This window comes from Suricata suricatta, chromosome 17 (genome assembly GCF_006229205.1).
Source record: "Suricata suricatta isolate VVHF042 chromosome 17, meerkat_22Aug2017_6uvM2_HiC, whole genome shotgun sequence".
Lineage (NCBI taxonomy): Eukaryota > Metazoa > Chordata > Mammalia > Carnivora > Herpestidae > Suricata > Suricata suricatta.
In genome coordinates, this window is record NC_043716.1 from 33592087 (window position 1) to 33619409 (window position 27323).

General features: G+C 53.7%; 2 protein-coding genes and 1 long non-coding RNA gene across 3 annotated transcripts; 2 read left to right on the forward strand and 1 right to left on the reverse strand.

Moving 5' to 3' along the window:
• The first annotated feature begins 1994 nt into the window (after positions 1–1994).
• Positions 1995–4346, forward strand: LOC115282584. Its single transcript, XR_003904700.1, has 4 exons — positions 1995–2238; positions 3004–3062; positions 3303–3449; positions 3544–4346. It is a non-coding gene; the product is annotated as an uncharacterized LOC115282584 (long non-coding RNA).
• SGCA (sarcoglycan alpha) lies at positions 3447–13027 on the reverse strand. The gene is made up of 10 exons (XM_029928707.1): positions 12949–13027; positions 12027–12134; positions 11778–11932; positions 11543–11615; positions 11025–11223; positions 10462–10624; positions 9315–9523; positions 9095–9121; positions 3911–4102; positions 3447–3646 (listed from the first exon to the last, which is right to left on the reverse strand). The coding sequence occupies exons 1-9, from the start codon at positions 12983–12985 to the stop codon at positions 3922–3924; spliced, it is 1152 nt and encodes a 383-aa protein (XP_029784567.1). The 5' UTR covers positions 12986–13027; the 3' UTR covers positions 3447–3646; positions 3911–3921.
• LOC115282583 (60S ribosomal protein L36a-like) lies at positions 6873–7223 on the forward strand. The gene has a single exon (XM_029928708.1). It carries the CDS (start codon positions 6888–6890, stop codon positions 7206–7208), a length of 321 nt encoding a protein of 106 aa, XP_029784568.1. The 5' UTR covers positions 6873–6887; the 3' UTR covers positions 7209–7223.
• Positions 13028–27323: the final 14296 nt, after the last annotated feature.

Sequence of the window (27323 nt, forward strand, 5' to 3'; positions counted from 1 at the left end):
CAACTGAGCCACCCAGGCGCCCCTCATTTTTCACGGCCATAGGAAGACAATCAAAAGAAATGAGTGAAGTTAATTTCAATAACATATTTGATTTAACCCAGTGTACCCCCAAATATCCTTTCATTGGCCAGGACATCAGTGCCAGGAAGTGTGGGAATTGCAGCCTCCACCCCAAACTTGCAAGGAGAGCAGGAGCCTTTCACAGGGGCGCAGAACGTAGATTGAACTCATGTAACCTGGGCCTTGGGGGCCAGGGGGACCCCACGGGCCTCAGGTTTGGGGGTGGTCATGTGAGTGCTTGTGTGCAACCATGTCCCTCCATCCCTGGGCACCTCCCAGATGAGCCAGGCACCCATCCAGTTATCACAAATTCTTACAGTAGCTTGAGGCACTTGTGCTTAATGTCTTATGAGTAAACTAAACATCAGAGCCGAGATCCGAGTCCTGCTCGCTCTGACCCCAAATCCCAACAACAAACCCTGTCAATGGTGTGTGTGTGTGTGTGTGTGTGTGTGTGTGTGTGTGTGTGTGGAGAGTAAGGGAGACACATGCCACGTGGGGACTGAGGCCAGCAGTAGGCAGGACCCTGTGGCTCCGCTCTGGCAAAGCCCTCCTCCTGGACTCAGAGCGGGTAAGAAGCTCTGTTGAGGGTGAAGGCGGGTCATGGGACAGCGCTTGCCGTGGGACTGGCGGAACCCAGCATGGAGCAGGGTGTGAGGCTGGTCTCAAGGTGGAGGGAGTGGGGGGACACTAGGGCCACTCTCTTGGCTGTGGAGGGTTGGGCATGACCCCCGCTGGCATCTTGCCCCTTCGGGAGAAGAGAGCGGCTGAGTACGTCCATGCCTTCCCTGTGGGCTGCTGGGGTCCGCCTGCATGTGTGTGTCCAGGCACGGCTCCGTGTCCTCTGCAGTCACGCCATCCTCCCAGCTTCTTGTCTGGGCCACTTCCTCCCAGGCCGGCAGCCAGGCTCCCGTGTGCTCCTTGGAGCCAACATCACAAGGCAAAGCCGGGGAGCCCAGGGAAGCAAGGGGCTGGCCTGGAGCTCTCCAGTCGCTGGCGGGTGTGCAGGGAAGGCACGGAGGCCTGAGCAGGCCTGGCTGCAAGAGCAGGAGCACAGACCCCGGGAGAGGACGACCCCTTCCTCCAGGCAGCAGGGACCAAGGAGGAGCAGCCCAGAAACCAGGCTGGCAGCTCAGAGCCTCCAACCTGAGTGGATGCTGTGTGACTCTAGGTTTCGGCCGGATGAGGGACCTCACGGGAAAGGAGGAAATGACACACAAAGAGGCAGAAACACTGTCTTATCAGAGGACCCATGTGGTTGGGGGATGGCCACCCCAGCAGACATTCATTCCGTTAACAATTGTCTGCTGAGAACCTCCCATGTGCCAGCACTGAGCCTCTGCCTGACCCCGCAGATGCTTATGGGGATCGCTAACTAGCTAACTAACTAGCCAACCAACTAATGGGCACAGGATGCCCAGCAGCCGGGGGACCAGAACATAATCCTAGAAGCACGTGCAGTGGCCTTGCCACCAGCTTTGCCCAGAGAGGAGGAGTAACTTTCCCAAGAGCTCTGAGCACGCCCAGACTTGAGCATTCCTTGGGAACATCCACCCTGAGCACCCACTGTGTGCAGCACTGCCCTCATCCCCAGTGGGCACACAGAATCCTGCCCTCCCGGCCTGTGGGGTGAGAAGCCAGCCTGGGACAAGGGACCCAGACAGACACAGCATAGGCTCTCGGAGCACAGGGAGGGTGCGGGGTGCCCTAGAGGCAGGGAGGCCAGAGCAGGGGCAGGGGGTCGGGGGCTGCTCTCTGGGAAGCTGTCATTTGGGCAAAACCTGAAACAGGCGCAGTAAGGGGGCAGTTCTGTGGATGGGGGCGGGGGCCCTGGGAGTTCCCGGCAAAGGCCTTGAACAGGAACGCATTGTGAGGTTGTGTGGCTGTGGTGGGCGTGGGAAGAATGAGGATGAGGTCAGAGGGCTGGGCAGGGCCAGCAGGCCTGGTCAAGAGCGTGGATCTTACTCTCAGTGTGACTGGAAGGCGCTGGAGAGTCAAAAGCAGGGGGCAAGGTTCCCGATCTGATCTTTCTTCTGCTGGAGCCCAGACCACAGGGGCATGAGGGGGCAGGGAGCCAGGGGAGGCCGTGAGGGGACCCAGGAGCCAGATCCTGCTGCTGCACCGGGAAGGTCAGAACCGAGGCTGCCAGAAGTGGATGGATTCAGGACACGCTTGAAGGTGGGGATTCCGGGGAATGAGAAAAAGAGCAGGGGGTCTGAGGGCACCCTCACCAGCCCCTTGCCTCTACATTTTGGACCATCTGGACACAGTATTTGCAAACCCAGCCCTCCTTGGGAGTCCTTGGCTCAGGACGTACCACCGGTTAGACTGGGGGTTGCCCTCCCCATCGGCCCCCAAGTCTGGCCCCTCTCTCTCTCCAGGGAAGGGAAAACCCCAAGTGCAGGGGGGGCCCACCCCACCTCCACCACCCACGGTCCTCTGCGGGGAGGGAGAAGGTTGTTGGAGAGTCAGCTCCAAAACAGTGGGTAGATCGCAGGCCTGATGGGATTTAGGAGCCACAGTCGCCAATGTTTTGCCCTTTTTTGGATTTTCTTGGAGATGCCAGCTAGAGCCAGGGGCCTGGGACCTAGGCCGCCAGTCCTTGCTCCTCTGCTATCCCTTCTTTATCTGGGTTCCCCCTCCGGTCTTGACTCTGGCTTGTCCTTGAAAAGGAGTGGTCAGATGTGAGACTGGCTGTGGTTCAGGATGACAGTAGGCAGGGGACCGGTGGCCCAATGTGGTTGTAGCCACCTGGGAAAAACCAGCTCGGGCCCCTTCCTAGCCAGCTGAGCTCTCCAGGGCCACGCTGGTGACACTCAGCTCAAGGGTTCCAAGTCACACAGAGGCCTCTGGACCTCAGCCCCTGGAAAAGCCCACTGGGAAGGGGATCATTGAGCCTGGGCATTCAGGGCCCTGTATCCCTACGCCTCTCTCCATACGCAGGCTGGTTTTCCTCGAAGCATGAGTTACAAAGGGACTCTTCCCTTAGGGGATCTCGAGAGGTAAGAGTCTCCTACTTCCAGAACCCTTCAGCCCTTCAGAAGGGAGGGTGGAGGTGGCCATACCAGGTTATAACCCAAACTCTGCCACTTGCCCGCTGTGTGAGCTTGGGTAAGTTGCTTACTCTCCCTGGGCCTCAGTTTCCTCATCTATAAAATGGAAGTAATGATGAATCAATGTCAGGTTCAAGTGAGGATTCAGACCAGTGCCACAGGGAGCAGGTCCCTCCCTCTTTCTTCCAGAGAAGTTGAGAAAACAGCAAAATGCCAAGAGTCCAAAGGGCAGGTTGGCAACCCCCGGCTGACTCTGAGGGCTCCCAGGAGGCAGAAAGGGAAACTGAGGCAGCAAGTGCTAATGGGAGGCTGCTAAGAAGGTACTGGTTGGAATAGGTAAGCAGAGTGACAGCTATTTATTTCAGGGGGGCGGGGTCCTGACCCCAGACACCCTCACCTCCCCCGCTGCCATCTCTCTGCTCATTCCAAGCCTGGGGGCCGTGAGGCCAGGAGCCAGAATGAGGAGGAAGGATGGGGCCGGCAGCTCTGTGCATCGGGGGAGAAAGAAGATGGTGCCTGGTCTGGACCTGGAACTGCAGAGGGAAGGGGTCAAGGGCTGTGAGGCCCAGGCCCTGGTCCTCCTGCCCTCCTGGCCACCCCGGACCTCTGACCCTGAGGGTTTGGCTTTGAGAAGCTTAGCCCTGGCCCTGCTGAGCACCCACCACCGGTGCCCAGAGGAGCAGGCAGGTCTAGGTGCCCCTTCCCTGGCCCTCGTCCTCCCCACCCTCTGCCCCAGCCCTGAGACAGAAGCCACCTTTTGCCCAGAGATGAGGCCGGCACTGCCCGGCCAGACCCACCTGGTGTGCCCTCAGCGCTGGTCCAGGATGAGGGGCACCTGGGCGCTGTCCACCTGGGGCGGCAGCCGCTCACCCGTGCGCACGTTGAACATGGGCAGGGTGGAAAGTGGCCGGGGCACGTCACGGCTGGAGGCCATCTGCCGGAGCTCCTCCGTGTTCCCGCGGATCGTGCAGTGGTGGACCATCTGGATGCTGGGGGCGCAAGGCCGGCAGAGTCATCAGCTCTAGGACCCAGCCCCGCCTGCCACTGCCTCTGAGTCACCCTGCCATCTTCCTTACCCGGATGTAGGGGGAAACTCACACACATGACGGGTAAAGGGAGGACAAACAATGAAGGTCTTTGGTGACAGCTCGGTGTCCAGTAATGGAGGCAGAGGCTGTGGGTGCAGACAAGCCTGGGTTCAAAGCTGTGTGTCCCTGGCAAGTTGCTTAACCACTCTGCACCTCAGTTTCCTCAACTGTAAAATGGGGATACTGATAGACATACCTCCTAGCACTGGAGTAGAAATTAGAGGAGAAAAGCATTTAGAGAAGCGCCTGGAGCGTGGTAAGAGCTTCTGAGATGCTAAGGCGTGAAGAGATACCCACAGTGGATGTATATTTACAGAGGCCAGTGTTTGCTGGGCTTTATAGTCTGATGACCCTGTAGGACGCTTCTAGCACTCAGCTCCCTCCCGGAATACTCTCTCCTACCACTGACCATCCAGCTCTCCCCGCCTCATCCCTGTCTTAGTCTGGCAAACCTACCCCCACCGTCTCTTCCCCCCTCCCACTTTTGCTCACGCTCTCTCCTGCCTGGCCTTGACACTCTCACCTTCTGGCTCCTCCCATCTAGCTACCCCTGCCTTGGTACCTCAACCCCTCCCAACCGGCTCCAGTCTGCCCCCCAGCACCAACTAGCTCTGGACTTAGTCTCTTCTTTCAGTCTTTGTTTCAGACCAAGGCTCCTTGAGGCCTGCGCCAGGCTCGGGGCTGAGTGGGCCTGCAATCCCCGCAGCAAGTCCTTCCTGAACTCTAGCCCCAGTTTCTTGTCAGCAGGTTCAGCCTTACTCTCATTTGATGGTCTCATGAGCTTGCTTTCTGCTATCTGGGGCAAGCTTTCATTCATTCTGGAGAGGAGGGTGGCACCACGTAACTGAGCACAAAGACCTGCTTTGGGTTTGAATGTGAGTTCTACTGCTCACTGGCCGTGTGACCTTACGCAAGTCACTTAACTTCTCTGGGCCATGATGGCCTCCATGGTAATGCAGGTGCAGTACAAATGAAATGAGTCGATGCAGGGAAAACACACTTCTCCTGGTCAGTGTCACGGCGAACGGCAGCTAGTGTTACGGGGAACCTGCGGTTGCTGTCATCATCATGAGCGTTGTGTTATTAGAATAGGGCTCATCCATAAAGGGATGTTTCCTAGCCCCTTTCCAGGAACCCACCGGCATCTGTGAGTCCAGCCTGGAGACATTTTCCCAGATGACTGGTTGCCAGGTGAGGCAGCAAGAACCTCTCATCACAAACAATAAAGGGGTGGGGGCCCAAGGCAGGGCGGAAGCTACCCTGCTTGCCGCTGGGCAACTGATCAAAGGGGGAGGGGGCGATGATCCCCACCCCTGTCCAAGCCTCCGTTAGCGGATGCCGGCTCCAGCTAGAACCTGAGAGATTAGACTACAGGTCAGGCTCTCTAGCTTTATGCTCAAAGGGCCACACTCCTCCTCAGGGGTGGGGGAGTAGGACCAAGTCCTGTCTGGTTGGCCGGAGGAGGTGGAGCCGCCCTGCAAGGCCACAGGGGCGGATCGAGATGAGCTCTTGAGTCTGGAATTTGGCAAGCAGAGTTGTCCAAAAACACAATTTTCCATTCCCAGGGAAGGGGAGGCCGAGGGGGAAAGGAAGCAAGAAGCCTGTGGCTGCTTAGAGCTGCAAGCAGTTGGGCAGGTAATGCCCTGGGTAGGAGAAGGGCCTTGGTTCATGGGCCCCCTCCCCGCCCCCAGCCCCACATCTGGGTCTCATTACTCCGGCAACACACACAGGTGGAAAATGTTCCGGGGAATGGTTTTTTCCAGAGCAGGAACGGAAGCCAGACCCGCGCTGCCCACCCCCAGAGTCCTTCCACATCAGCACCTGGACAGACGAACGAAGGGGTAGGCAGTCCTACACACACACACACACACACACACTCCACCACCCACACACAACGCGAGCCCTGCCTCCGGCACACAGACCACACGGCAGGGTCAGGCTGGTGGACTTTCCGGCCAGCAGAATCCGACACAGACAGCAGAATCCACAATTTGTGGGTACGTCTGAAAAAATGGGAGACACTTAACGTACAAAAACATGAGTTGAGTTTGTAGAAATAAATCAACACAAAATCCAAACAAGCAAGGGCTGAGAGGCACGTGGTACACCTGGATATTGATTCAAAATTGATGAAGAATTTCCTGATACCTTCGGAGCTACAACATGGACCCAGGAAAGCCAGCCATTGGTGGAAATAACTGGTTGGAAGAGAATTTCCACAATGGCATAAGATATAATTGATCAAATTAGGCACCGGCCAAAAAAATTGAGGAATGAAATCTTCCTTGAAAAGCTTATATGGAAAATCCTCCAACTCTATGGGAAAAAATTCTATCAAATAAAAGTGAGAATAAGAAAAAAAAAAAGCAAAGCAGAGCCTTCCCATTGCTCTGTGGTCAAAGACGATCAAGAAATCAAATCAACCTAGGTAAATTGAGGAATTACATTTCTTTCACTCTGGAAAATATTTTCCCCATCAGAATTCACCAGTGTTGATGGCTCGGTCGGTTAAGCGTCTGACTCTTGATTTCGACTCAAGTCATGATCTCATGGTTTGTGAGTCTGAGCCCCGTGTAGGGCTCTGCACTGCCGGCACAAGAGCCTGCTTGGGATTTTCTCTCTGCCCCTCTCCTCATCTCAGAATAAATAAATAAACTTAGTCTGTGCCGATAGCCTTCTCGCAGCCATGGTGAACGTTCCTAAAACCCGCCGGACTTTCTGCAAGAAGTGTGGCAAGCACCAACCCCACAAAGTGACACGGTACGAGAAAGGCAAAGATTCTCTTTATGCCCAGGGAAAGCGGCGTTATGACAGGAAGCAGAGTGGCTATGGTGGGCAAACTAAGCCGATTTTCCGGAAAAAGGCTAAAACTACAAAGAAGATTGTGCTGAGGCTTAAATGTGTTGAGCCCAACTGCAGATCTAAGAGAATGCTGGCTAATAAGAGATGCAAGCATTTTGAACTGGGAGGAGATAAGAAGGGAAAGGGCCAGGTGATCCAGTTCTAAGTTTCACACTTTGTTGTATTATGAAGACAATAAAATCATGAGGTTAACTTCAAAAATAAATAAATAAACTTAAAAAACAATTCATAAGTGTTGGTACAATTCTGATTCTAAAAATGTTTGTACTCCTCAGCCCAATGGGTTGAGATGGTGGGGTCAAAATGGTAGGTCTGGAACCGGGGTCTGATTCGTTTAGAATGGGAACACATTCGTTTAGAAACACGCATGCATGTGCACGACCCCACCATGTAGGGCGCACCCATCCACTCACACCACCTCAGCCCTTCTTCCCAGGGTACGTGGCTTGTCGGGTGCCCACACTCTCTGGCAGCTCGCTTCTGCACCTCCCAGGAAACTCCCAAGAGGTAACAGTGAGACCATTGTGACCCTCCCAGGATTCTGGTGGCCTCACAATGTCCCCCTGAGGTCACTACAGAGATAACCTTGCTACTTCCTGCACCTGAGGCACAAGTCCGTGAGGCCAGCCGTGGGTGATCATCCTTGGTCCTCCTTCTGGCCACCCAGGGGAAGGCTTAGGCTGGAGCCTCTGAGGGAACCAGGAGCAGAGACTCACCTCACCCACCGAGGAGCAACCCAGGGGAGACTTCCAGCTGCCATCCTGGAGGTCCCTGAGCCTAGTTCCCTTCACCCGCCCCAGGAGGAGATGCAGAAAGACACTTCACCACCGCCCCCATCTGCACCCTTGGCCTCAAACCCTGGGCAGGGTGCCGGCCAGCAGGCCAGCCCATCTGGAACTCCTAGCGAGAGGGAGACTAGGTGCCGGGCCAGCCCCAACGGTCACCGGAAGCCCAGCATGTCCAAGGTGATCCTGGGGGTTGTAGCAGACAAAGGGGCGCACAGCCGCGTGACTCTAGCCACCCTGAAGAAGGCCATTGCCACCACAGGTTACAACGTGACCCGAAACGCCTGGCGCTTAAAGCGAGTGCTCAAGGGGCTGGTGGACAAGGGCGTGCTCAAGCAGGTGACCGGCAAGGGGGCCTTGGGCTCCTTCTGTATTGGCAAGAAGCATGACTCCAAGGTCAAGTTCAAGTCCCAGAGCCGGGGCCAGTCTGGGCTGCGCAGGTCTGGGCAGCGTCGGTCTGGACAGCGCGGGTTGCTATCAGGCTCCCAGAAGAGACACAAGCGGCTAAACAAGAGGGTTCGCAGGGTGGCCAGAGGCCGCCGCAATTAACAAGGCAGGCCAGGCAAGCGGGCAGGGGTGCCCGGCCCATCAAGGGCTCGGTGCCATGGGAATAAAAGGAGCCTAACTTATTTCACATCTGCCTCCTGGAATATTTGGGGCTCAAAGGGCTGCTAAAGGGAAGAAGGCGGGGAACAAGGGAGGGGTAAGGCCGTGGGGAGTGGGAACATGGGCAAAATAAGGGTGAGATGGATTTGGGAAGGGCTGGGGGAACTGAAAGCGTCCACAGACATCAGCTAGTTCAAGGACAACGTCAGGTAGCAGGTGGAGAAACCAGGGCCCAGAAAGTGTTATGGTAATTGTGTGGTGAACCCAGCCCAGAACCATAGTGTGAGTGTGTCCGTTTGTGTGTGTGTGTGTGTGTGTGTGTGTGTGTGTGTGTGTGTGCAGCCTCTTAAGTGGCTTCTCAAACCCTTTCCCCCAGGGTGGCACCAAGCCCTCAGACCTGCCGGGGTCCCCTCCCTTCCCCCACCCCAGGTTAAAGTCTTCCATGGAGACCAGAAAATGAAAAGCTGGGCCAAGAGAGGTCAAGTCCAGCAACCAGCCAGCCCAGAGCTGGAGCTCAGGGGCCAGGGCAGACCCCATCATCCCAGAGCAGTCTGCTTGTCTGTGCTGCCCACGTAGGTTGGAGGGTCCAGCCTAACAGTCTAGGGGGCTCCCACCCAGCCCCCAGCTTTCCCCTACTCACTCAGAGGTGGCCAGGTCTCTCTTCAGCCTGTGGACAAGCAAGGGAGGGGATTAGCTATTATCCACAGCCCGCCCCCCCCCCGATTCCAGGCCAAGCAAGAGGTCCCCCCATGCCTTTCCTGTGAAGGCCCCGCTCCCCGAGGGGTCTGTGTCCCCAGGCAGCCACAAGGACATGGGCAGCAGCCACAGTGCCCTCCCTGGCCTCCGTCCCCCCTGCTCACCGTCCCTCCCGCCGGCAGCACATGATGTAGGCCAGCAGCACCGTGAGCAGCAGAGCGACCAGCAGTGGTACCAGGAGGGTGACCAGCGCATCAGCGAGGAAGTCTCGGGCCGTGGCCTCAGTGGGTGGGCAGAAGAACGGGTCACGCTCCAGGATCCCATCGCCGGGGGTGGGCACCTCGTCTGCAGGCTCCGGGACTGACTTATCCACCTGCTCAGAGAGCACCCCGTTGGCAAGACACAGAGACCCCAGGGGGACAGGCAGGGGTACCCCATGCAACCACAGGACTTCCTCCTGCTTGCCTCCCCCAGTTTGGGTGACCCAGCAGGACAACCCCTGGAATAAGAACTAAGAAAATCTGGAAGAGGCAGGTCCACGCTGTGGTTGGAGAACACCTAGAGTGTCCTCCTGCGTGGGTTTGGATCCTGATTCAGACAAATGCTGTGCTGGCTGACTTAGCTTCCAGCTGCCTCTGTTTCCTTCCCTGTAAAGTCAGAATACTAATAGCAGTACCTATCTCTGGGGTGGTGGTGAGGGCAAACCGTGTGGATTGGATAGTGCCTAGCACACAGCAAGTGCTCAGAGATGTTGATTATCAGTCTTTGGCTGCATTGTCAGTCAATTCACAAGGACAGGGTATTCCAGGGGTTCCCAGCCTGGGGAGTCGGGGTGTCCAGGAACCCTAGATAATTCTGGTGGATATTCCAAAGAACAGTAGTTAGCATCTTTGGTTTCTAACTTGGTGGTGACTCTCTGGAAACGATCACAGGCAGATCTGCCAGGTGACACATTAGAAGGAAGTGGACAGAGTTGTCCTCAAGAGTCCCCTGGTGGAGAAAGGGTTCTGGAACTGCCCTATGGGAGTGAAGGTTCTAACCGTTGGGACTAGTGGAGCCGGGGATCCCCTTCCTGGATTATGGACTCTTGTCGCCCTCTTGTGGGACGAGGTGGAACTTCAGAGAGCGCGCATTGGAGCTTGATGGGGGACGGGGAGGGGCGGGGCGGGGCAGGGGGGAGGTGCGGAGTGTATACTGAAAAAAAAAAAACGGGAACAGAGAGATGGGGAGAGAAGAGGGGTAGGGAAGAGACTGTGACGGCGGGCATGCCCCATCCCCATCCCCATCCCCAGAGCCAGGGTCCCTCCTCACCAGGGACACATTGCACCAGTCCACGCGAAAGTAAGGTGCCAAGGTGTCATAGCAGGACAGAAGTGGAGGTTGGCCCTGGGCACAGCGAGCGTGGCTGTCGGGAGATGCCACCATCTTCAGGCAGGTGGAGAAGGGTGAGGCCGAGCCCACCTTGATGTAAACCCTGGGCCCAGAAAAAAGCCACGGTTAACAAATTGGGGAGGGGGCGTCACTGGGCACTGGAGATTTGGGGGTGGCCGGGCCACCTTGAGACTTGGATTATGGTGAGAGGACATAGGACCACAGTCTTCTAGGGGGCCTTACACTCCCAGGAATGTCTTTTGATAGCTGAATGTTTTATGTCCTCATGGGGCACCAGGGAGTGCAGAGGTTGGGGTCACCAAGGTTTTGGCCCAGGAAGGGCAAGAAGATGAAGAAGGGGTGGCTGGAGGGAAGTGGACAGTGATGTGACACTAGGAGGTACACATGGGTGTGGTGAGGGTGCACGAAGGTGCTCCACGGCCACCACCTGGAAGGCGCCGCTGCCTCCTCCTCCAGGAGGCCCTCCTGGACTGCACACTTACCCTTCCTTGCGGCCCTCGATGGGAAGGGGGACGCGACCCCCACGGTCCAAGGCAGAGGTGATGTTGAGTAGCTGGAGCTCCCCTGACTCCCAGAGCCCTCCCAAGGCTGTGAGGAAGCGACTGGCAGGCGACGAGGGGAGCACCTCCTCCACATCGTGGCTGCGGACCAGGAACTCAGCCTGGTAAGGCAGCAGGGGGCCTGGAAATGCCCGGTTGGCGCCCAGTTCTGCGTGGATCCTTCCCAAGCCTCCTCCCACTCCAGCTCCTCCCCAGGCCCCCAGACTCCTTCCTTCCTCCCTAAAATCCCATGCATCACAGGCCCCAAACACCCTTCCCATGGCCTCAACAACTTGTCCGAGGCCCCACACACTGTCCAATTATGCAACTCTAGAGCCCTCCCATGATACTCTGCTCCCACTACCCCCTCAAGGGTCCCCTTCGCACCCCTCTCCTCCCCAGGGAAATCCCCCAAGACGGGCTTGGTGGGTGGGAGTGGGGCAGGGTATGGCTGGTGGTACCTTCTGGGTCCCCAATCAACAGCACCAGCCTCTGCCGGGTGGTGTCAAAGGTGTCCCGATTGCAGGCTATGACCTGGCAGGGGGAGGGGACGGGGTTGAGGGCTGAGGGATGGGGTTAGGGGAGAAGACGTGTGGGGAAGGCAGAGACGCCTGCAAATAAGAGGCATCTAAATTGCGTAAATGAACATGAACGAAGGCCCACGTGGGACCCAGCCACTGGGGTCCCTGCCGGTACCTCGATGACCTGGCGCCCACGATCTTCTGGGGTGGGGGCCCCGTAGAGGAAGCCAGGGTGGTGGGGGCTGCGCTGGGTGTAGCGGAGCCAACGAGGCAGGTCTGGGTGTCCCTGGAGGTGAGCGTGGTAGGTGATGGGAACGGTGGGCGGGGCATCTGGCGGAAGGGAGGAGATTGGAGTGACAGGAGCCTCACCAGACCCTGGTCCTGTCACCGGCAGCCCACCCGACGCCCTTGGGGCCTCTCTCACCGACGTTCTCAGGCAGAATCGGGAAGGTTTCCTGGTCCAAGGTGTGTACAAAGACGCGGCCCACCAGAGGCTGTAGGGTGGTCTGCTGGGCCTCCGTGTCCCCCAGCCCTGCCAAGAGACCCGTGGGGACCCCACAACCCCCAAACACGCACATCAGCCTTCCTCTCGAGCAGGGGAATAAGCTCCCGGTGCCTCTAAGAGACTGGAGAAGTAGAAGGGGGGCTCCCAGGAAAGGGCAGGGTGGGGCCCCGGCTGTGACAAGTCCTAGGCCTTTGTTGGTTTGGGTTCATGGGAACCCCTTCCTCCACCCATTTTTGGCTTCCTTTGAGGAGTCACAGTCAGCGGGGGACTGCGCTCTGACTGAGAGGGGTGGGGGGGAGGGTGTATGTGTGTTAAAGGCACTTGGAAAAGAACCCTTAAGAATGCTGAGTGCCTGGGACGCTGGAGAGGAGGTGGGTAGCCATTCTGGAACCCTCTCTCTTTTCCCCTAATACACAAGAGGAACGGGACCCACAGAGGCCAGGAAAAGCTGAGCAAATGGGATCCTGTGCCCCAGAGAAAATATCTGCCCCAGCGGGGGCCCCCACACCCCCACTGCCAAATTTAGCCTGGGCCTAGAAAGAAGGCAGACCAGCCGGCCCATTAAAGGGCCCACGACGCCACGGGCACCAGGCCTGTGCCAGCAGGCCCACCTCGGCCTAGGACACCCCACCCTTCAGAGCTCCCAGCGCCCCCTTCCCGGAGCACTGCCCCCAGCCCCATTTCCCTGGACCTCCCACCAGACACGGCATTAACACCCCAATGTCCTTCTGGCTCCTGACCCCAGACTCTTCTCCCAAGGGACCTCTGTACGTCCACCTCTTCACCCCTAAATCCTGTCCCTTCATCCTGAGCCTCCTCCCAGAGGAAGGCCCTAACTTGCCCACAAGGAGAAGAATCCAGATTAGCTCTGCTGCCATGGCTGCCCCGGCCTGCCCAGCCCCTGTGAGTGACAGAGACAGGAGCAGGGGGGAGGAGAGAGGGAGGGGAGAAGGGAAGGAGGGAAGAAGAGAGGGAGGGACAACCGGGGAGGTGTCCCAGAGCAGCTGGCCCCAGCTTCTGCCAGCGGTCCCTCCCCAGCCCCACCCAGAGCAGGCTCCGAATCTGGGATGGACACTGATCTTCCCATGACAAGGTCCTCCAATCATCCCCCCACCCTGGGGGCCAGAGAATGTGTTCTAAACCAACAAGCTGACTACCTCAGTCCCCACTAAAAGCCCTAAGGGCTCCCCTTGCCCGGAATCTCCGGCTCTCAGTGGCTTTCACACCTTGCCGGTACCTGGCCATCCTGTCCAGAATCCTCTCCTCTCTCCCCTCTACCGACCACAACACACACACACACACACACACACACACACACACACACACACACACATACATGACCCCAGGCCTCCGCGCAGCCTCACTCCACCCCCCAAACCTCCCGTGCCCCCTGCCTCCAACACATATGCTCTCCTAAGCCTGCTAAGTGCTTTGCAGAAGCTTGGAGTTCCCTTTCTGCCCTCATCCAGCGGGCAAATTGACTCCCCTCTCAAGGACTCACCCTGAAGTCTTCCTTTGCTCCTTCCTTCCTTCTGCTAGGTGAGCTGGGTGTCCCCTTGGCCCCTGGGCACAGCCTCGAGGGGTCATATTATCTTTGTATCCCTGGACCTGGCACAGGCAGGTGTAGGGGACTAGGTAATGGCCTCCTTAACAGTACACTTAACAGTTGGGGACCCATTCACCCAGACATTATCCCCAGACCAAGGTCCCCCAGCATGTACCCAGGTCTGGGAAGACAGAGAGCCCAGGACAGGACTCTGGGGAATGGAAGAGGAGGCCTGCAGGCCTGGGCATAAATCCCACCTTGACCACTCAGCTGGGAACGGTGGCCTTGAAAAACTCAATGGCCCTCTAGGCTGTGTTCCCACAACTACAGCCTGGCCAGACTAGTACTTACCTCTCGACATCCTTGTGAGGAAGCCTCAGCATCAGGATCTCAGTGCTTACTTACAGAGCACCTACTATGTGCCAGGCACAAAGGAAGCCAAAATGGGGAGAACCCTGCCCCCCACGGAGCTTGTACGCCCCGCGGGTAATGACAGGTAACCCCATCTGCCACTCTGCCCCGGGCTTTACAGACATTTCTAGATGGCAACTCATTCCATGAGGTCAGTGTTACTTTCATCCCCATTTTCAGATGAGAAAAGTGAGGCAGGGGGGCTGCACGGCTGCCCCAAGGTCGGTAGACCAGCTGGACACGTGTGAACCACTCAGCCCAGCGCCCTTCTCAGGACTGATGTCCTTGCTGGCGGGGCAGCCCTCTCCCTCCTTCTCGCCTCTGCCCAGGGATCTTGGTCCAGGCGTGAAGGGGGTGGAAAGCCCTTCTCTTTGGGGGCTTTTGGAGCAGACAGACGAGGACTCTCCCTAGATGCCCTGAGGAAGAGGCAGAGACCCACAGATGCCAGGGTTCCAAAATTCTCGGTGTAGGGGTGAGCATCCCTTCTGGGCCCTGAGATGAAGGGCACTGTCATCTCACCGTCATACCCAGCACCCCAAGCAAGGACGCCTGGGACCAGTTCCGGTGGGGACTGAGAGGCAGGATGTTGGCCTGCCGGTGGGAATGACCAGCGAGTGAAGGTTACTTAGTCCTCATTTTTTTTTGTTCTCTCCCCACCTGACTGTCCCACCGGTCCCTGGAGAGCCACCAAATTCCAGAGTCAGCATCCACTCAGGCTCTCGGACAGGGCAGGCCTTGTCCCAGAGTCACCTTGGCACCTCTCTGCCTTCTCAGAGATGGGGGGCATGAGGGAGGAAAGTTCTAGAGACAGACTGAGAGTCAAAGGGCTCGGGGGGAGCAGGCAGAAGTGGCAGAGACTGGCCAGCGGTCCAGGCCTCAGCCCCTCTGTGGCTCCAGGTGACTCTTCTGCTGTATTTGGAGCCACTCACGCACACCCTCAGCTGTTTTGAGGTAGCAGTGCCCGAACCCAGTGCCACCAGGCCCTCAGAGGCCAGCTTCCTTACGGATGCTTCTCTCTCCTCCTCCAAACCAGGGGAGCCAGGGAGTGGGCCAGGAGCCAGGAGGAGGTCCCCTGTGGCCCACCAGGGACCTCTCCAACTCAGGGCTGTCTGAATTGGGATCTGCCTTTATAACTCTCAACATTTCTGTACATTGGGATCCGGTGGAGGGGAGCGGGGGTCGGGGGGGGGGGGCAGACACTGTGTGACAGCATCCTTCAACTTCTTAGTTTGCAATTTTTACATAAAACCTAAGCCTACAGGGGCACCTGGGTGGCTCAGTCAGCTGGGTGTCTGACTTGAGCTCAGGTCATGATCTCGAGGTATGCGAGTTCAAGTCCTGCGTCAGGCTCTGTGCTGACAGCTCCGAGCCTGGAGCCTGCTCCAGATTCTGTGTCTCCTTCTCTCTCCACTCCTCCCCCACTCATGCTTTGTCTCTCTAAAAAATAAATAAACATTTAAAAAGGTAAACAACAAAAACCAAATCAAAGACTACAGGATAAAAGAATGCAGGGGCGCCTGGGTGGTTCAGTCGGTTAAGTGTCCAGCTTCAGGTCAGCTCATGATCTCACAGTTCATGGGTTCGAGCCCTACATCGGGCTCTGTGCTGACAGCTCAGAGCCTGGAGCCTGTTTCAGATTCTGTATCTCTCTCTCTCTCTCTCTCTCTCTCTCTCTCTCTCTGACCCTCCCCTGCTCACACTTTCTCTCTCTGTCTCTCAAAAATAAATAAAAAACAAAAAAAAATTTTTTAAAAAGAATAGAATGAGCCTTCACACATCCACCACTCAGCTTCAATAGTTAGCGACTCGTGGCCAGTCTCCTCTCCCATATACTGCACCTGACTTTCCCTGCTGCCTGATTCCTTTTGTCAAAACTTTGGCATGTATCTTTGAAAGATAATGACTTTTTTAAACAATCACAATTGTTACACCTAGTGCATTCGTATTCCTTAAAGTTAATAATAATTCTTTAAATCAGATCTATAGTATTCAGATTTCCATCCCTCAAAAATGTCTTTTTTTTTACAATGCATTTGTTTGAATCAGAACCCAAATAAGGTACACACACTGCAACTGATTAATGTATCCCTTTATATCTCTTTAAATCCATAGGTTCCCTGTCCAATCCTCCCTCTCTCTCGCTCTCTCTCTCTATCTTTTTCCTTGAGGGAACCAGGTCATTTGTTGTGCAGTTTTCCAGTCTGGGTTTCGCTGATTGCATCTCTAGGGTGTTCTTTAACATGCCTTTCTGACCTCTATACTTCCTGTAAATTGTATTTCCCATACATTGTTATTTCCTGGAAATGGTAGTTGGATTGAGGTCCTGATCAGGTGTGGGTTCTATTTTCCTTGGCAAGACCACTTCACAGATGGTGGTATTGCTTCTTCCATCCAGAAGCACTGGCAATCACCAGTGCTCTGTGCCTTGTCCATCAGCCCTTCTCCCCGCCTCCCCAACACAGTGATACTCACATTCAATCACTCCTTCCTTTATTAGCTGGAATAATTCTAGGCACAGCAACTGCCCCTCACTTCCTGTTTGGTTACTGAGTGGCATAGCTCATATAGGAAAGATGGGATAAGTACTTGACTCTGTTCTTGTATTTGCCAATTTTGAAATAATGAATTGATTCTCTAGCGACCCTCGAACTTCGGCCAGTTAGCTTTTTGAAAAACATTAGTAGCATAATTATGACTTCATGCCTTTAAACATAGTTGATCTTCAATCCATCGTGACTGGCATCACTCCTGATCCTCATATTGTCCCTTCATGAGCTCCCGGTGTGGCCCCATTCCATGTGGTGCGACTGACGTCTCTGCATCTGAGGGTCGCAACCTTGTCTCTGCACCTGTGCCCTCCACCCCTGTCTCCCCAGCTTTCTACCTGATGTCCGCCTGTCAGTATGTCAGTTTAAATCCTCTGGTCCTTTGTCCCGGGCTCTCCCCATCTCAGTGAATATTTCCTGAATGAATGAATGAATGAATGAATGAATGAATGAAATGCATCATCTCCCCAACTCAGTCTACTATCTTTTGAACCTCTTGATTTCTGAAGGCCACATTTTTTTCATCTGCATCTGCAACGAGGGACAAAGGAAAGGCATTCTCATCATTGGGATCTGATTGTCGCATCTGCCTCCCAGACTCCACCCACATCTTTTCTCCCCTCCTCTTTGCCGCCCCCAGCCAACAACAAAGCATGCGATCTGTCAGTCTGCCACGAGAGGGCGCGTTCGCGGCTTCAGCTCGGACCTGCGCCTGCGCGATGTTGGGGCCGAGCGGGGCCCGGTGGGAGAGGGAGGTGGGAGCGGGAGGTGGGGGAGGGGGGGTGGCGGGAGCGCCCTGCCCCGACTTGGGGATGCGCGTCACTCGTGTTTGCTGAGAACTGCAGCTGGAGGAGGCGACGCAGGAGGAGGCCGATGGCCTCGAACCTTACCTCGTCCTCCCCTTCCGGGTCCAGAGGATGGTCTTCCAAGCGGGGAGGAGAATCCGCGTGGAGGCAGGGGGCTGGACACAATGCCGTCTTCCCCACCATCCTCATCCACCAGACCTCCGACTTCCAAGGACATGTCCATATTTCCTGCGACATGGGGGGCGCCAGTCCGACGACCTAAGTGTACCCAGAATCCCCCTTTTTATCGTTGAACTTGAGCCCCCAAAGAGGTTCCTTGAAGCCTTGTGACGGCCCAGAGCAATCAGTCATGAGTCTGAGAATACCGGGACCATCCCTGCCCAAAACTTTTTAGCTTACTGGGGAAGCAGAGATGGGGAGGGACAGTCAGAGGTCACAGGGCACAGTATTCCACCCAGCGAGATCTGCGGACACTCCCTCGCTGTCAAGTGGGGGTAATAAGAATCAAAGAGATAATGGAAGCGAAAGTGCTTTGTAAACTGTAAAGCTCTGGAGAAAGTAAGGGGTCTTTCATTTATTTATAGCTGACAGTGCAAGACAATAGCTGCCCAGGGCCAGCCCACTGGCACAGCCAGAGAGCTGGAAGAAGTCAGATTTAGAAGCTACCGCTCAGTGACGGAAGGATTAGGAAAATAAAAGAAACGAACTCTCTGACATTTTTGGCAGATGGTATGCTTATTTATATGGAACATCCAAGGGCTATCACAGGCATGTAATGAGGGTTATTAAGGGAGATCACCCAGGTGGCTGGACAAAAATTAACATCCAAATACAATTAAAATACAAAATGCAACAGTGTTGCATTTAACTAGCAATGGTATTAGAAACTGTAATATATTTTTAAAAATAAATCATTAACAATACAATTAAAATTGGACAGCACCCCGAAAAAATCTCACAGATACTTCTGAAGAAAAACTATAAGCTTATAAAACTATAAAAGCTATAGGCTCTAAAAGGAATATGTGGGGAGATGTATTAAATTTAGGGATGAAAAGCCTCAATGTCAGGAAGACAATTTTCTCCATGTTAATCTGATTTGATGCGAGTCTAATAAATATCCCAATAGGATTTTTCGAAGTCAGGCAAGTCTATTCTAAAATTCATACAGAAGAGCCAAGGACCAAGAAGAGGCTAGACAGTTCTGAAAAAGAAGAGCCCCTAACAAATACCAAGACTTATTTGAAAGCGATATTAATTAAAACAATGTGGTATCGGCGCTGGACTAGACAAAGAGATCAATAGAATAGAGTGCCCAGAAACAGATCCAAGCGTATGTGGGAATGTGATTTATGATGTCAGTGGCATTGCGACTCAGTGAGAGGGAATAGACTGTCTACAATTTTTTTAATGTTTTATTTATTTTTGGGAAGAGAGAGAGAGCGTGAGCAGGGGAGGAGCAGAAAGAGAGGAAAGACACAGAATCAGAAGCAGGCTCCAGGCTCTGAGCTGTCAGCACAGAGCCTGACACAGGGCTCGAACCCGCACACTGTGAGATCATGACCTGACCTAAAGCCGGACACTCAACCGACTGAGCCACCCAGGCGCCCAGGGAATAGACTGTTTAACACAAAGTGTTGTGACAATTGGCTTTTTGAATGAAAAATCTTCACACCATCCATAAATATTAATTCCAGATGGATTAAAGACCTAAGAGTGAAAAAAACAAAACTTTAAAATACTTAGAAGAAAATGTAAGAAATCTCAGCGTAGAAAGAGATTTCTCAGACAAGAGACACAACTCACAAAAGATGGATCAATTTTACTACATTACAAAAGAAAAAGCTTTCTGTTATGAAAATGACATGAAAAACAATATTAAAAGTCAAGCAACAGCCTCGACAACAATGTTGGCAGCATGTGAAACAGATAAAAAGACCTGAAAATAATGTGTGTCAATTATACTAAAAAAGTATTAGAATTTTAAAAATAATAATAAACAAAAGGTTAGTATCCAAGGGGCACCTGGGTGGCTCAGTCAGTTACACGTCCGACTTCAGCTCAGGTCATGAGCTTGCGGTTTGTGAGTTCAAACCCTGCGTCGGGCTCTGGGCTGACAGCTCAGAGCCTAGAGCCTGCTTTGGATTGTGTCTCCCTCTCTCTCTGCCCTTCCCCCACTCATTCTCTCTCCCTTTCTCTCTCTCTCTTGTCTCAAACAAACATTTAAAAAATTAAAAGGTTAATATCCAAGATATATAAAGAACTCCTACAAATCAATAAGGGAAACACAGACATTTTGAGTGCCACCCCAAATGGCATTCTTTGCCTTCTTCCCTGCTAGTGGAACCCTGGTCTGATTCCCTGGTCTGATTCAGGAATCAGGAATCTAGGCTTTGGGGGAGGCTGGGCCTTCCCCAGCTGCCTCAGGTAAATGGAGATGGGTCTACACAGAGTATGATAATTCAGTTCCTCCAGTCAGTGGTTGGTTTAGGGTGTGGACGTGTATGCAATTCTGGCTGCAAAGACCAGAAGGGGGATCTACTGTGGGGCCCCTGGGACAGAGACACTTGAGAAAAAAAAGTCTACTTTCTTCTACTTCTGGACATTTGTCTGCACAAGACACCTGGAGCAAAGGTCACTATTGTGGAGCGTGAGGCGCTGGTCTAAGAGGCAAGCCAACGTGATGGGGAGGATATTGTGGGAAGATGGAAAGAACCTGGTTCGTGATCATCACAGCTGAGATTCTGAATTAAGCAGCCCTAGTCCTTCTTGTTATAAGAGACCCCAAAATTCCTTTTTCGCTTAAACCACCTCTGGTTGGGCTTTCTATAACTTGTATCAAAAGATGCAATGGAGGTGCCTGGGTGGCTCAGTCAATTGAGTGTCTGACTTCAGCTCAGGTCATGACCTCACGGTTCATGAGTTCAAGCCCCACATCGGGCTCTGTGCTGTTAGCATGGAGCCTGCTTCGGACCCTCTGTAACACACACACACCTCTCTGCACCTCCCCCACTTGCACATGCACGCTCTCTCTCAAAAATAAAATAAAACCTTAAAAAAAGGTGCAACGGGTAACCAAGGAGATGGTCACAAGCAATTCCAGAGGAGGAAACCCAAATGACCAACGAGATAATAGGATGCTCGACCTCATGGACAGGGAATGCAGACTCAGACCCCACTTCACACCCATCAGACCAGCAAAAATAAAAAGCCTCAGCAAAGCAGATGTTGGCAAGGATGTGGTCAGACAGGACATCTTGTCCATGTGCTGGTGGCGAGGGCATGAAGTGGAGCCGTCCCTGGAGAGAGCCACTGGGTGGTACCCAACCAGCAGAAAGTGTACCTTCCCCATGGCTCGGGCTTTCTGCTCCGAGGTGTCTGTTCTCCAGACCGGTTCGCACAAGTACAAGAGTATTGGTCACTGCAGCCCTGTTTATAATAGCAAAACACAGAACACACCTCACAGGCCCCTCAGGAGAGGAACTGATAAATAAATTGTGGCTTAGTCTCGTGCTGAAATAACAAACAGAAGTTAAAGCGAAGGAATCAAAGCCACATGTTATCAGTGTGGCTCCGTTGTGAAAATCATGTCAAATGGAAGAAGACACGAAATGATTCACACAACAGGATGGCTGTTGTATCCATGCTAATAATGAGAGCATTACTGTCTGCGGTTTTATGAATACTTCGATGTATAGGGAAAATATCAAATTATGGGCTAGACTTATCAAGGAAGGAAATTCTGATAACGTGCAACAACGTGGAGCCTGGCAGATGTTGTGCTAAGTGAAATGCGCCAGGCAGGAAAGAACAAATGCTATAGGATTCCACTTGCATGGGGTGCAGAAAGGTGTCACATTCAGAGAGACAGGAAGTAGAACGGTGGTAGCCAGGGGCTGGGGGGAGGATGACTTGGGGAGTTAGTGTTTCATGAGTCCGAGTTCCAACTGCGAAGACTAGAAAGTTCTGGACATGGATCGTGGGGTTGGTTGCAGGACCGTGTGGATGTACTTAAATGGTACTGGACTGAACACTCAAAAGGGCTTTAAAAAAGCAAAGTTTATGTTATTTTCTCTATTTCACAATTTAAGAAACGATAATTTATGGGCTATAAAGGGTGCACCCAAAATTTGTGACGGTGGGTAGGGTGCGTGCGCAATGGGACTAGGGAGAAAGAGAAAGCACCAACTCTCGTGTTCTTTTCTCTGAAGGAAGGTGAAGCAAAAACGATGCTATGCAATGCTAGCATTTGTAAATTCTGTTTGTTCTGTGATTCTCTGAACTTTTCTTATTTCTAAAGAAACTTTCCAAACTAAAATTATGTATATAGTATATCATATATATAAAATATAATAGATGATATATATCATATATATATTCATACTTTTTTTTAGAAAAAATAGTTTTCTGAAATAGAACTGCTCTGAAGTGGCAGGATATGTGCCCTCAAGGTCACCTGAAGTGCAATGGGAGATGGAGAGCTGGCCTATGGAGGTTGCACCTGTGCTGGGTGCCGCACCAGGCTGAGCCTGGCAGGACCAGGTGAGAAAGGAGCTGGCGATGGGCAACATTTTCTCTGCCCTGACCCAGAGCAGGTGAGGCAGAGGGAACTCTGAGAGCCAGTGTCCTCCTCGGGCACCCGCTCTACAAGATCCAGAGAGCAGCTGAAAAATAGAAGCCACCATCCAAACACAGGAAGGTATGTTATTAGCAGTAGGAGCTGGCACCAGAGTCCTTCGAATCTGGTGATGACCAACTATGTTGCCCAATCTTTCCGGTTAATTTTTTTCTTTGACCTCCCTGCACGTCCCTGGAGCTCCACAGCTATGGCTGTCTGCATTGCAAAATACATATTTACAGGCCCTCTAAGCCTGGCTAAATATAGGTTTTCTTTAAAAGCAACTGATGAGCTGGAGAAATCTTTCTTCTGTCCCATTCCTTCCCCACTCCCCAACACAGACACACACACACAGACACACACACACACACTGACTCCTCCTTCTGTGGGTGGACCCCAAAGGACCCCTGTCCTTGCTTAGACAATGGGGGACTCTTGAGACATCAAGAGGCAGGAATGAAAAACCCTCTGGGAGGTGACCTTCACTTCAGGGATGATCCCAAAAGATCAGAGGGCCTTAGGCAGGGGGCATTTATGTTTCAGAACTCCATCTAATAGACCTTAGAAGGATGGGTGCCCTGGTGGCTCAGTATGTTGAGTGCCCGACTTAATTTTGGCTCAGGTCATGATCTCACGGTCATGGGATCAAGCCCTGTGATGGGCTCTGGCCTGAGCATGGAGTCTGCTTGGGATTCTCTCTCCGTCTCTCTCTCTCTCTCTCTCTCTCTCTCTCTCTCTCTGTCTCCTCTCTCTCCCTTTCCTCCTCCCCCTCTTTCTCTTTCTCCCTTTCTCTCTCTCAAAATAAATGGACATTACAAAAATCAATTTAAAAAAATAGACCTTAGAAGGAAACAAAAGGCTGGAAGCTTCACGAAGACCCACAAAGAGATGCCAACGCTGACGCTCAATTTTGGGTGCACCTGCTCACACATGTGCACATGTGCACACACTCCTGTACATGTTCAGATATAAATGCAGTCAATAACAGGAGACTCGGGGCACCTGGGTGGCTCAGTCGGCTAAGCAGCCGACTTCAGCTCGGGTCATGATCTCACGGTTCACGGATTCAAATCCCACATCAGGCTCTGTGCTGATGGCTCAGAGCCTGGAGCCTGCTTCGGATGGATTCTGTGTCTCTCTCTCTGCTCCTCCCACATTCCTGCTCTGTCATTCTCTCTCAAAATTAAATAAATATTTAAACAAATAACAGGAGACTCACCCAGCTCCGACTTTGTGCCAGGAGCCGTTCTAAACGCATAAAGCGCTCACAGAACTCATTTAATCGTTAACACTTGAGGTTGCTGTGTTTTCTCCAGGTTTACAGATGAAGACATTTGTTAAAATCCTTTCACTGGGAAGAGGCAGGTTGGGAACAAAGACCGTCTGGCTTGGCTTCAGAGCCCGTGTTCTGCCTGGCTCCACGGAGAGTGGGGGAGACCCAGGGGTCCCCGTGCTCAGGAGACCCACTCAGACATACAGATACACATACAGACATACACACTCAGACACACATAATATTTTTGAGGATATAGGCCTAGGGAGGGACAATGACTAACCCCAGATCACCTAACAAATGGATGAAGCTATGATTCAGTACAGACCTTTTGAACCACAGCCCGGTCTTTCCTCTAAACCTGGGTAAGTCACTTCCCTCTGCTCCTCTCAGCCCTCCTCAGTCCCCTGGGAAGGGGTCAACCAAGGGCCACGAAAAGCCCCCACAGCACGGACATCCTGGATTTATGTTGTCCTCTGTGGAGTCGTGTGAGAACACACACGCCTTTTCCAGCATCTTCATATCTGCCCAAGCTCCTGGCAGAGGAGGACAGATGAAGGGGAGCGATTGGGGCGGGGACTGCTGGCTTCCCACAAAATGGTCGAAGGGCAGGGTCTAAGTCGGCCTCTGCTCAGATGATTGTGGTCACAGAAATACAACGTTCAGAGGCTGAGTCTCAAGGCCCCAGGGCTGGGAAGAGAAGCCAGCCTTGGCGCCCAGCCCAGGCCTGAGCCCAGGGCACTGAAGGCTTAGGACTTATCACACATCTCTCTGCCTTCATCACCCGTTACACCTGGTGTTTAAAACTGGTGCGCCTCAAGGAACAGTCTCAGGGGGCCCTCCTCAGATCTGGGGGTACGTGGAAAATGGGGAGGGGCTCTATCAGGAGAAGGGGCAAGGGCAGATGATCTCTCCCTATAGAAGCCCCCAGCCTTTTGATCAAGAACCCAGAAAGGCATCTCCTTCCCCCACATACCCTACCTTCTGTGTTCCAGCTACTTTATTCTGTTTATCCTCTCGGATCAGAGACACTGCGTAACTTTTCCAAGGTCACACAGCTAGTAAGTGGTAGTACCACGATTTGAACTCTGACAGCCTAGCTCCTGGGTCAGCTTTAGGAACCACCTCACCCTCTCTTCCAGGGAAAGGTGAGGAAGGAATTTCCATTTATAATTTTTTAAATGTTTATTTATTTTTGAGAGGGAGGAGAAGGGCAGAGAGTGGGAGACACAGAAACCGAAGCAGGCTCCAGGCTCTGAGCTGTGACTGTGGGGGAACTCATGAGATCATGACCTGAACCGACTGAGCCACCCAGGCGCCCCTAGGAACTTCCATTTAAAGACTACCAGACAACTTGGCCATGGAGGCCTTCTCCACACAGGACAATAGAAAGAATGATTAAATTCCCATAGGGTGCTGGTCTGAAGGAGAGGGGTGAGGATCACAGCAAGAGGAATGGAAATTAGGTTTAAATCTTTCCATTTGGATGGTAACCCTCCCAAACAGTACCCTCACTGCAGGGGGGATGACTGCTCCAGGCAGGCAGGGAGAGGAATGGAGGAGATAACTCCCGATTTCCCACCAGTCTAGTCTAGAAGGCCAGCCTGATCTCGCAGGCCAGCCGGCTTGCTGCCTGACCCCAGGGAAGGAGTGATGGTAAAGCACTTACTGATCCATAAAAGCTGCTTTGGGAATTCTGGCTGGGGGTGTCGCGGAGCTAACCGGGAGCCCATGAAATAATCCCCACTCATTAGCCTCAGCTATCCAAGCTCTGGGCAGACTCCACCCTCCTGCCTCCCAAAGCACTTAAAAGGGTTTCACCCTTGGAAGTCTCAGGACAAGGGAGATCCAAGCACCTCAGGAATCCAGTTGACCCCCATGCTGCTGCCATGTTGCTGCTGGAGATGTTGGGGGTCCCAGGGTCACTGGTCCTGACTGCTCATTCTCAGCTCCTCCTCCTACCCTTAGAAGCCAGCTTCTCCACCTGGCCAGAAGCGTGGGCCCAGACCCCTTGGGCTGGGACCAGTCAAGATGACTCACCAAAGGGTGTGGGAGATTCTGGGCAGAACACCCAGGGGCCTGCGCCTTCCTCCAGTCCACACAAGAGTTTCTGGGGACACAGCCCAAACTGCCATCCCTCAGCTAAGGTGAGATTTCTGTCTCACCCAACTTCCACAGTGGCGTCGGGGTCGGGGTAGACCTTCGAGGGCAGGCAGGTTTCAAGCTCCAGACTGGAACTTGGAAACCCAAGCCCCAAAGCTTGTACTTCAAAGAGGTCATCTAAAAAGGGTTAGGAGGGAGGGGAGATTGGGGATGGCTTCTTCAGTCTGTCCCATCCCAAAGTGTAAAATTGGGGGGTGGGGGGGTGGAGAGCGGAAAGCTACCAGGTCAGCTGGGCAAAGAGGCAGGTGTCCCTGGAAAGCCTGAGTCCGGGTTTATTTCCGGTTCCTGCTTAGAGCCCAAATCTTCCCTCTCTCTTAGCCTCTGGATCCAGTCCAGTGGTTCCTGGCCCCTCCCTGTCCCAATATTCAGGATTCCCAGGCAGCTTCCCACACCCCATCCCCCACGCTCCTTTGCACGTGTTAACCGGCTTATATCCCCGCAAAACCCACACACACCCCTACAGTGGAGGGGTGGGAGGACTCTCCACAACGGCCCTTCTAGGCAAGCTGGTGAGAGAGTGGGAGATTGGGAAGAAGAGGAAGAGGATGGAAGAGAAGAGGGCGGGGGAGGAGGCAGAGACCGCAGGAAGGCCTGAGATGCAGGAAGCAGCTGGGAGTGGGGGGAGGCTTTGTGCCTGAGTTGTTCCCTGGGTCCTAGGGTCCACCCTGTTCAGCATATTCTGGCATCTGTGGAGTGAGGCAGCGCATCTGGACCTGTCACGGTCTAGAGGGTGGACATTTACTCCCAGCTCTGGCAGCTGGGGACGGGTAGAGGGCAAACCCAGGCTCCTGGTTGAATATGCGGGGTTGGGAAGAGCATCAAAACAACTTTCTGGGTTGCCGGGACAGGGGATGTGCTGGTCACTACCATCTTTCTCCCCGCCTCCTTAACACACTTGCACACAAGGCCAGGATCCTTTAGATCGGAGACCCAAGCTAGACCTCTCACTGCTGAAACTTTGGCCCCAGGCCTCCAGAATTCCTCCTGCCAAATTCCTGTTTGAGAGGCAAGAGTGCCCTAGCATGGGCTTGAAGGCAGGGATTGCATCCCCTTCCTTGCAGCCTGGGTGCTGGGCAGGCTGACACCCCTTTCAGACTGTCAAAGGACAAAGGCCAGCTTTGGGCTGCCACCTGGGCGATGAGGACCATTTCCTTTCTCCTTTCCTCCTCTACCACAAAGCTACTGGATCAAGCTTTCACACCTTAGAGAGTGCAAACGGTTCTACAAGAGAATTTGCAAAAATGCAGATTCCTGCTCAGGCCTCTGAGATTCTGCTTAACAAAGTTCGGAGGAGGACCCAGAAATCTGAATTCAAAACAAAAAATTTTAAATGCCCATATATTTTGATGCTGATGGCCTTGAGCCATACTACGGAACTCCCAAGGACCTTGAAGGAAATGATCCTTTGCCCGGCCCCACTAATCTCCCATCACATTTGGGACGGAGATAGAATAGCAGAGAGGCTACTGGGGCTGGATTGCCTCCCAGCACCCGATATTTGGTGGGGGTGTGCTTTTGTGGGCTGTGATAAGCCGCAGTCAGAGGTTGGGATGGAAGGGCTGAGGAGGACAGGCCAGGATCTGGGGTCAGCGTCAGGCGGTCGACGAGGGACGGGCAGGGGAGGAGATACGTTCGGGAGGAGGGGAAGGGGAGGGCTCACAGATTCCGGCCCCGGAAATCCGATTCCTTTAGGACCCAGAGGTGCCAGTCCCCCAGCGGCGGCGGCGAGAAGGGCAGCCGCTCGGTCTCGGGCAGCCGCGGCTCGGGCAGAGCCAGAGAAAGACCGAGGCTCGGGGCGCGGGGGGGAGGGAGGGAGGGAGGGTGGCACGGCGGCGGAGCGGCCCGGGCTGGCC

What these genes read in the sequence shown, in the direction of transcription:
- LOC115282583 (XM_029928708.1), top strand. Translation starts at nt 6,888, where the DNA reads ATGGTGAACGTTCCTAAAACCCGCCGGACTTTCTGCAAGAAGTGTGGC.
- SGCA (XM_029928707.1), bottom strand. Translation starts at nt 12,985, where the DNA reads ATGGCAGCAGAGCTAATCTGGATTCTTCTCCTTGTGG. An exon ending in CTGGATTCTTCTCCTTGTGG is followed by an intron (nt 12,135 to 12,948) that starts GCAAGTTAGGGC and finishes GTCTCTTGGCAG; the next exon opens with GGCTGGGGGACACGGAGGCC. An exon ending in GTTGATTGGGGACCCAGAAG is followed by an intron (nt 11,224 to 11,542) that starts GTACCACCAGCC and finishes GGGCATTTCCAG; the next exon opens with GCCCCCTGCTGCCTTACCAG.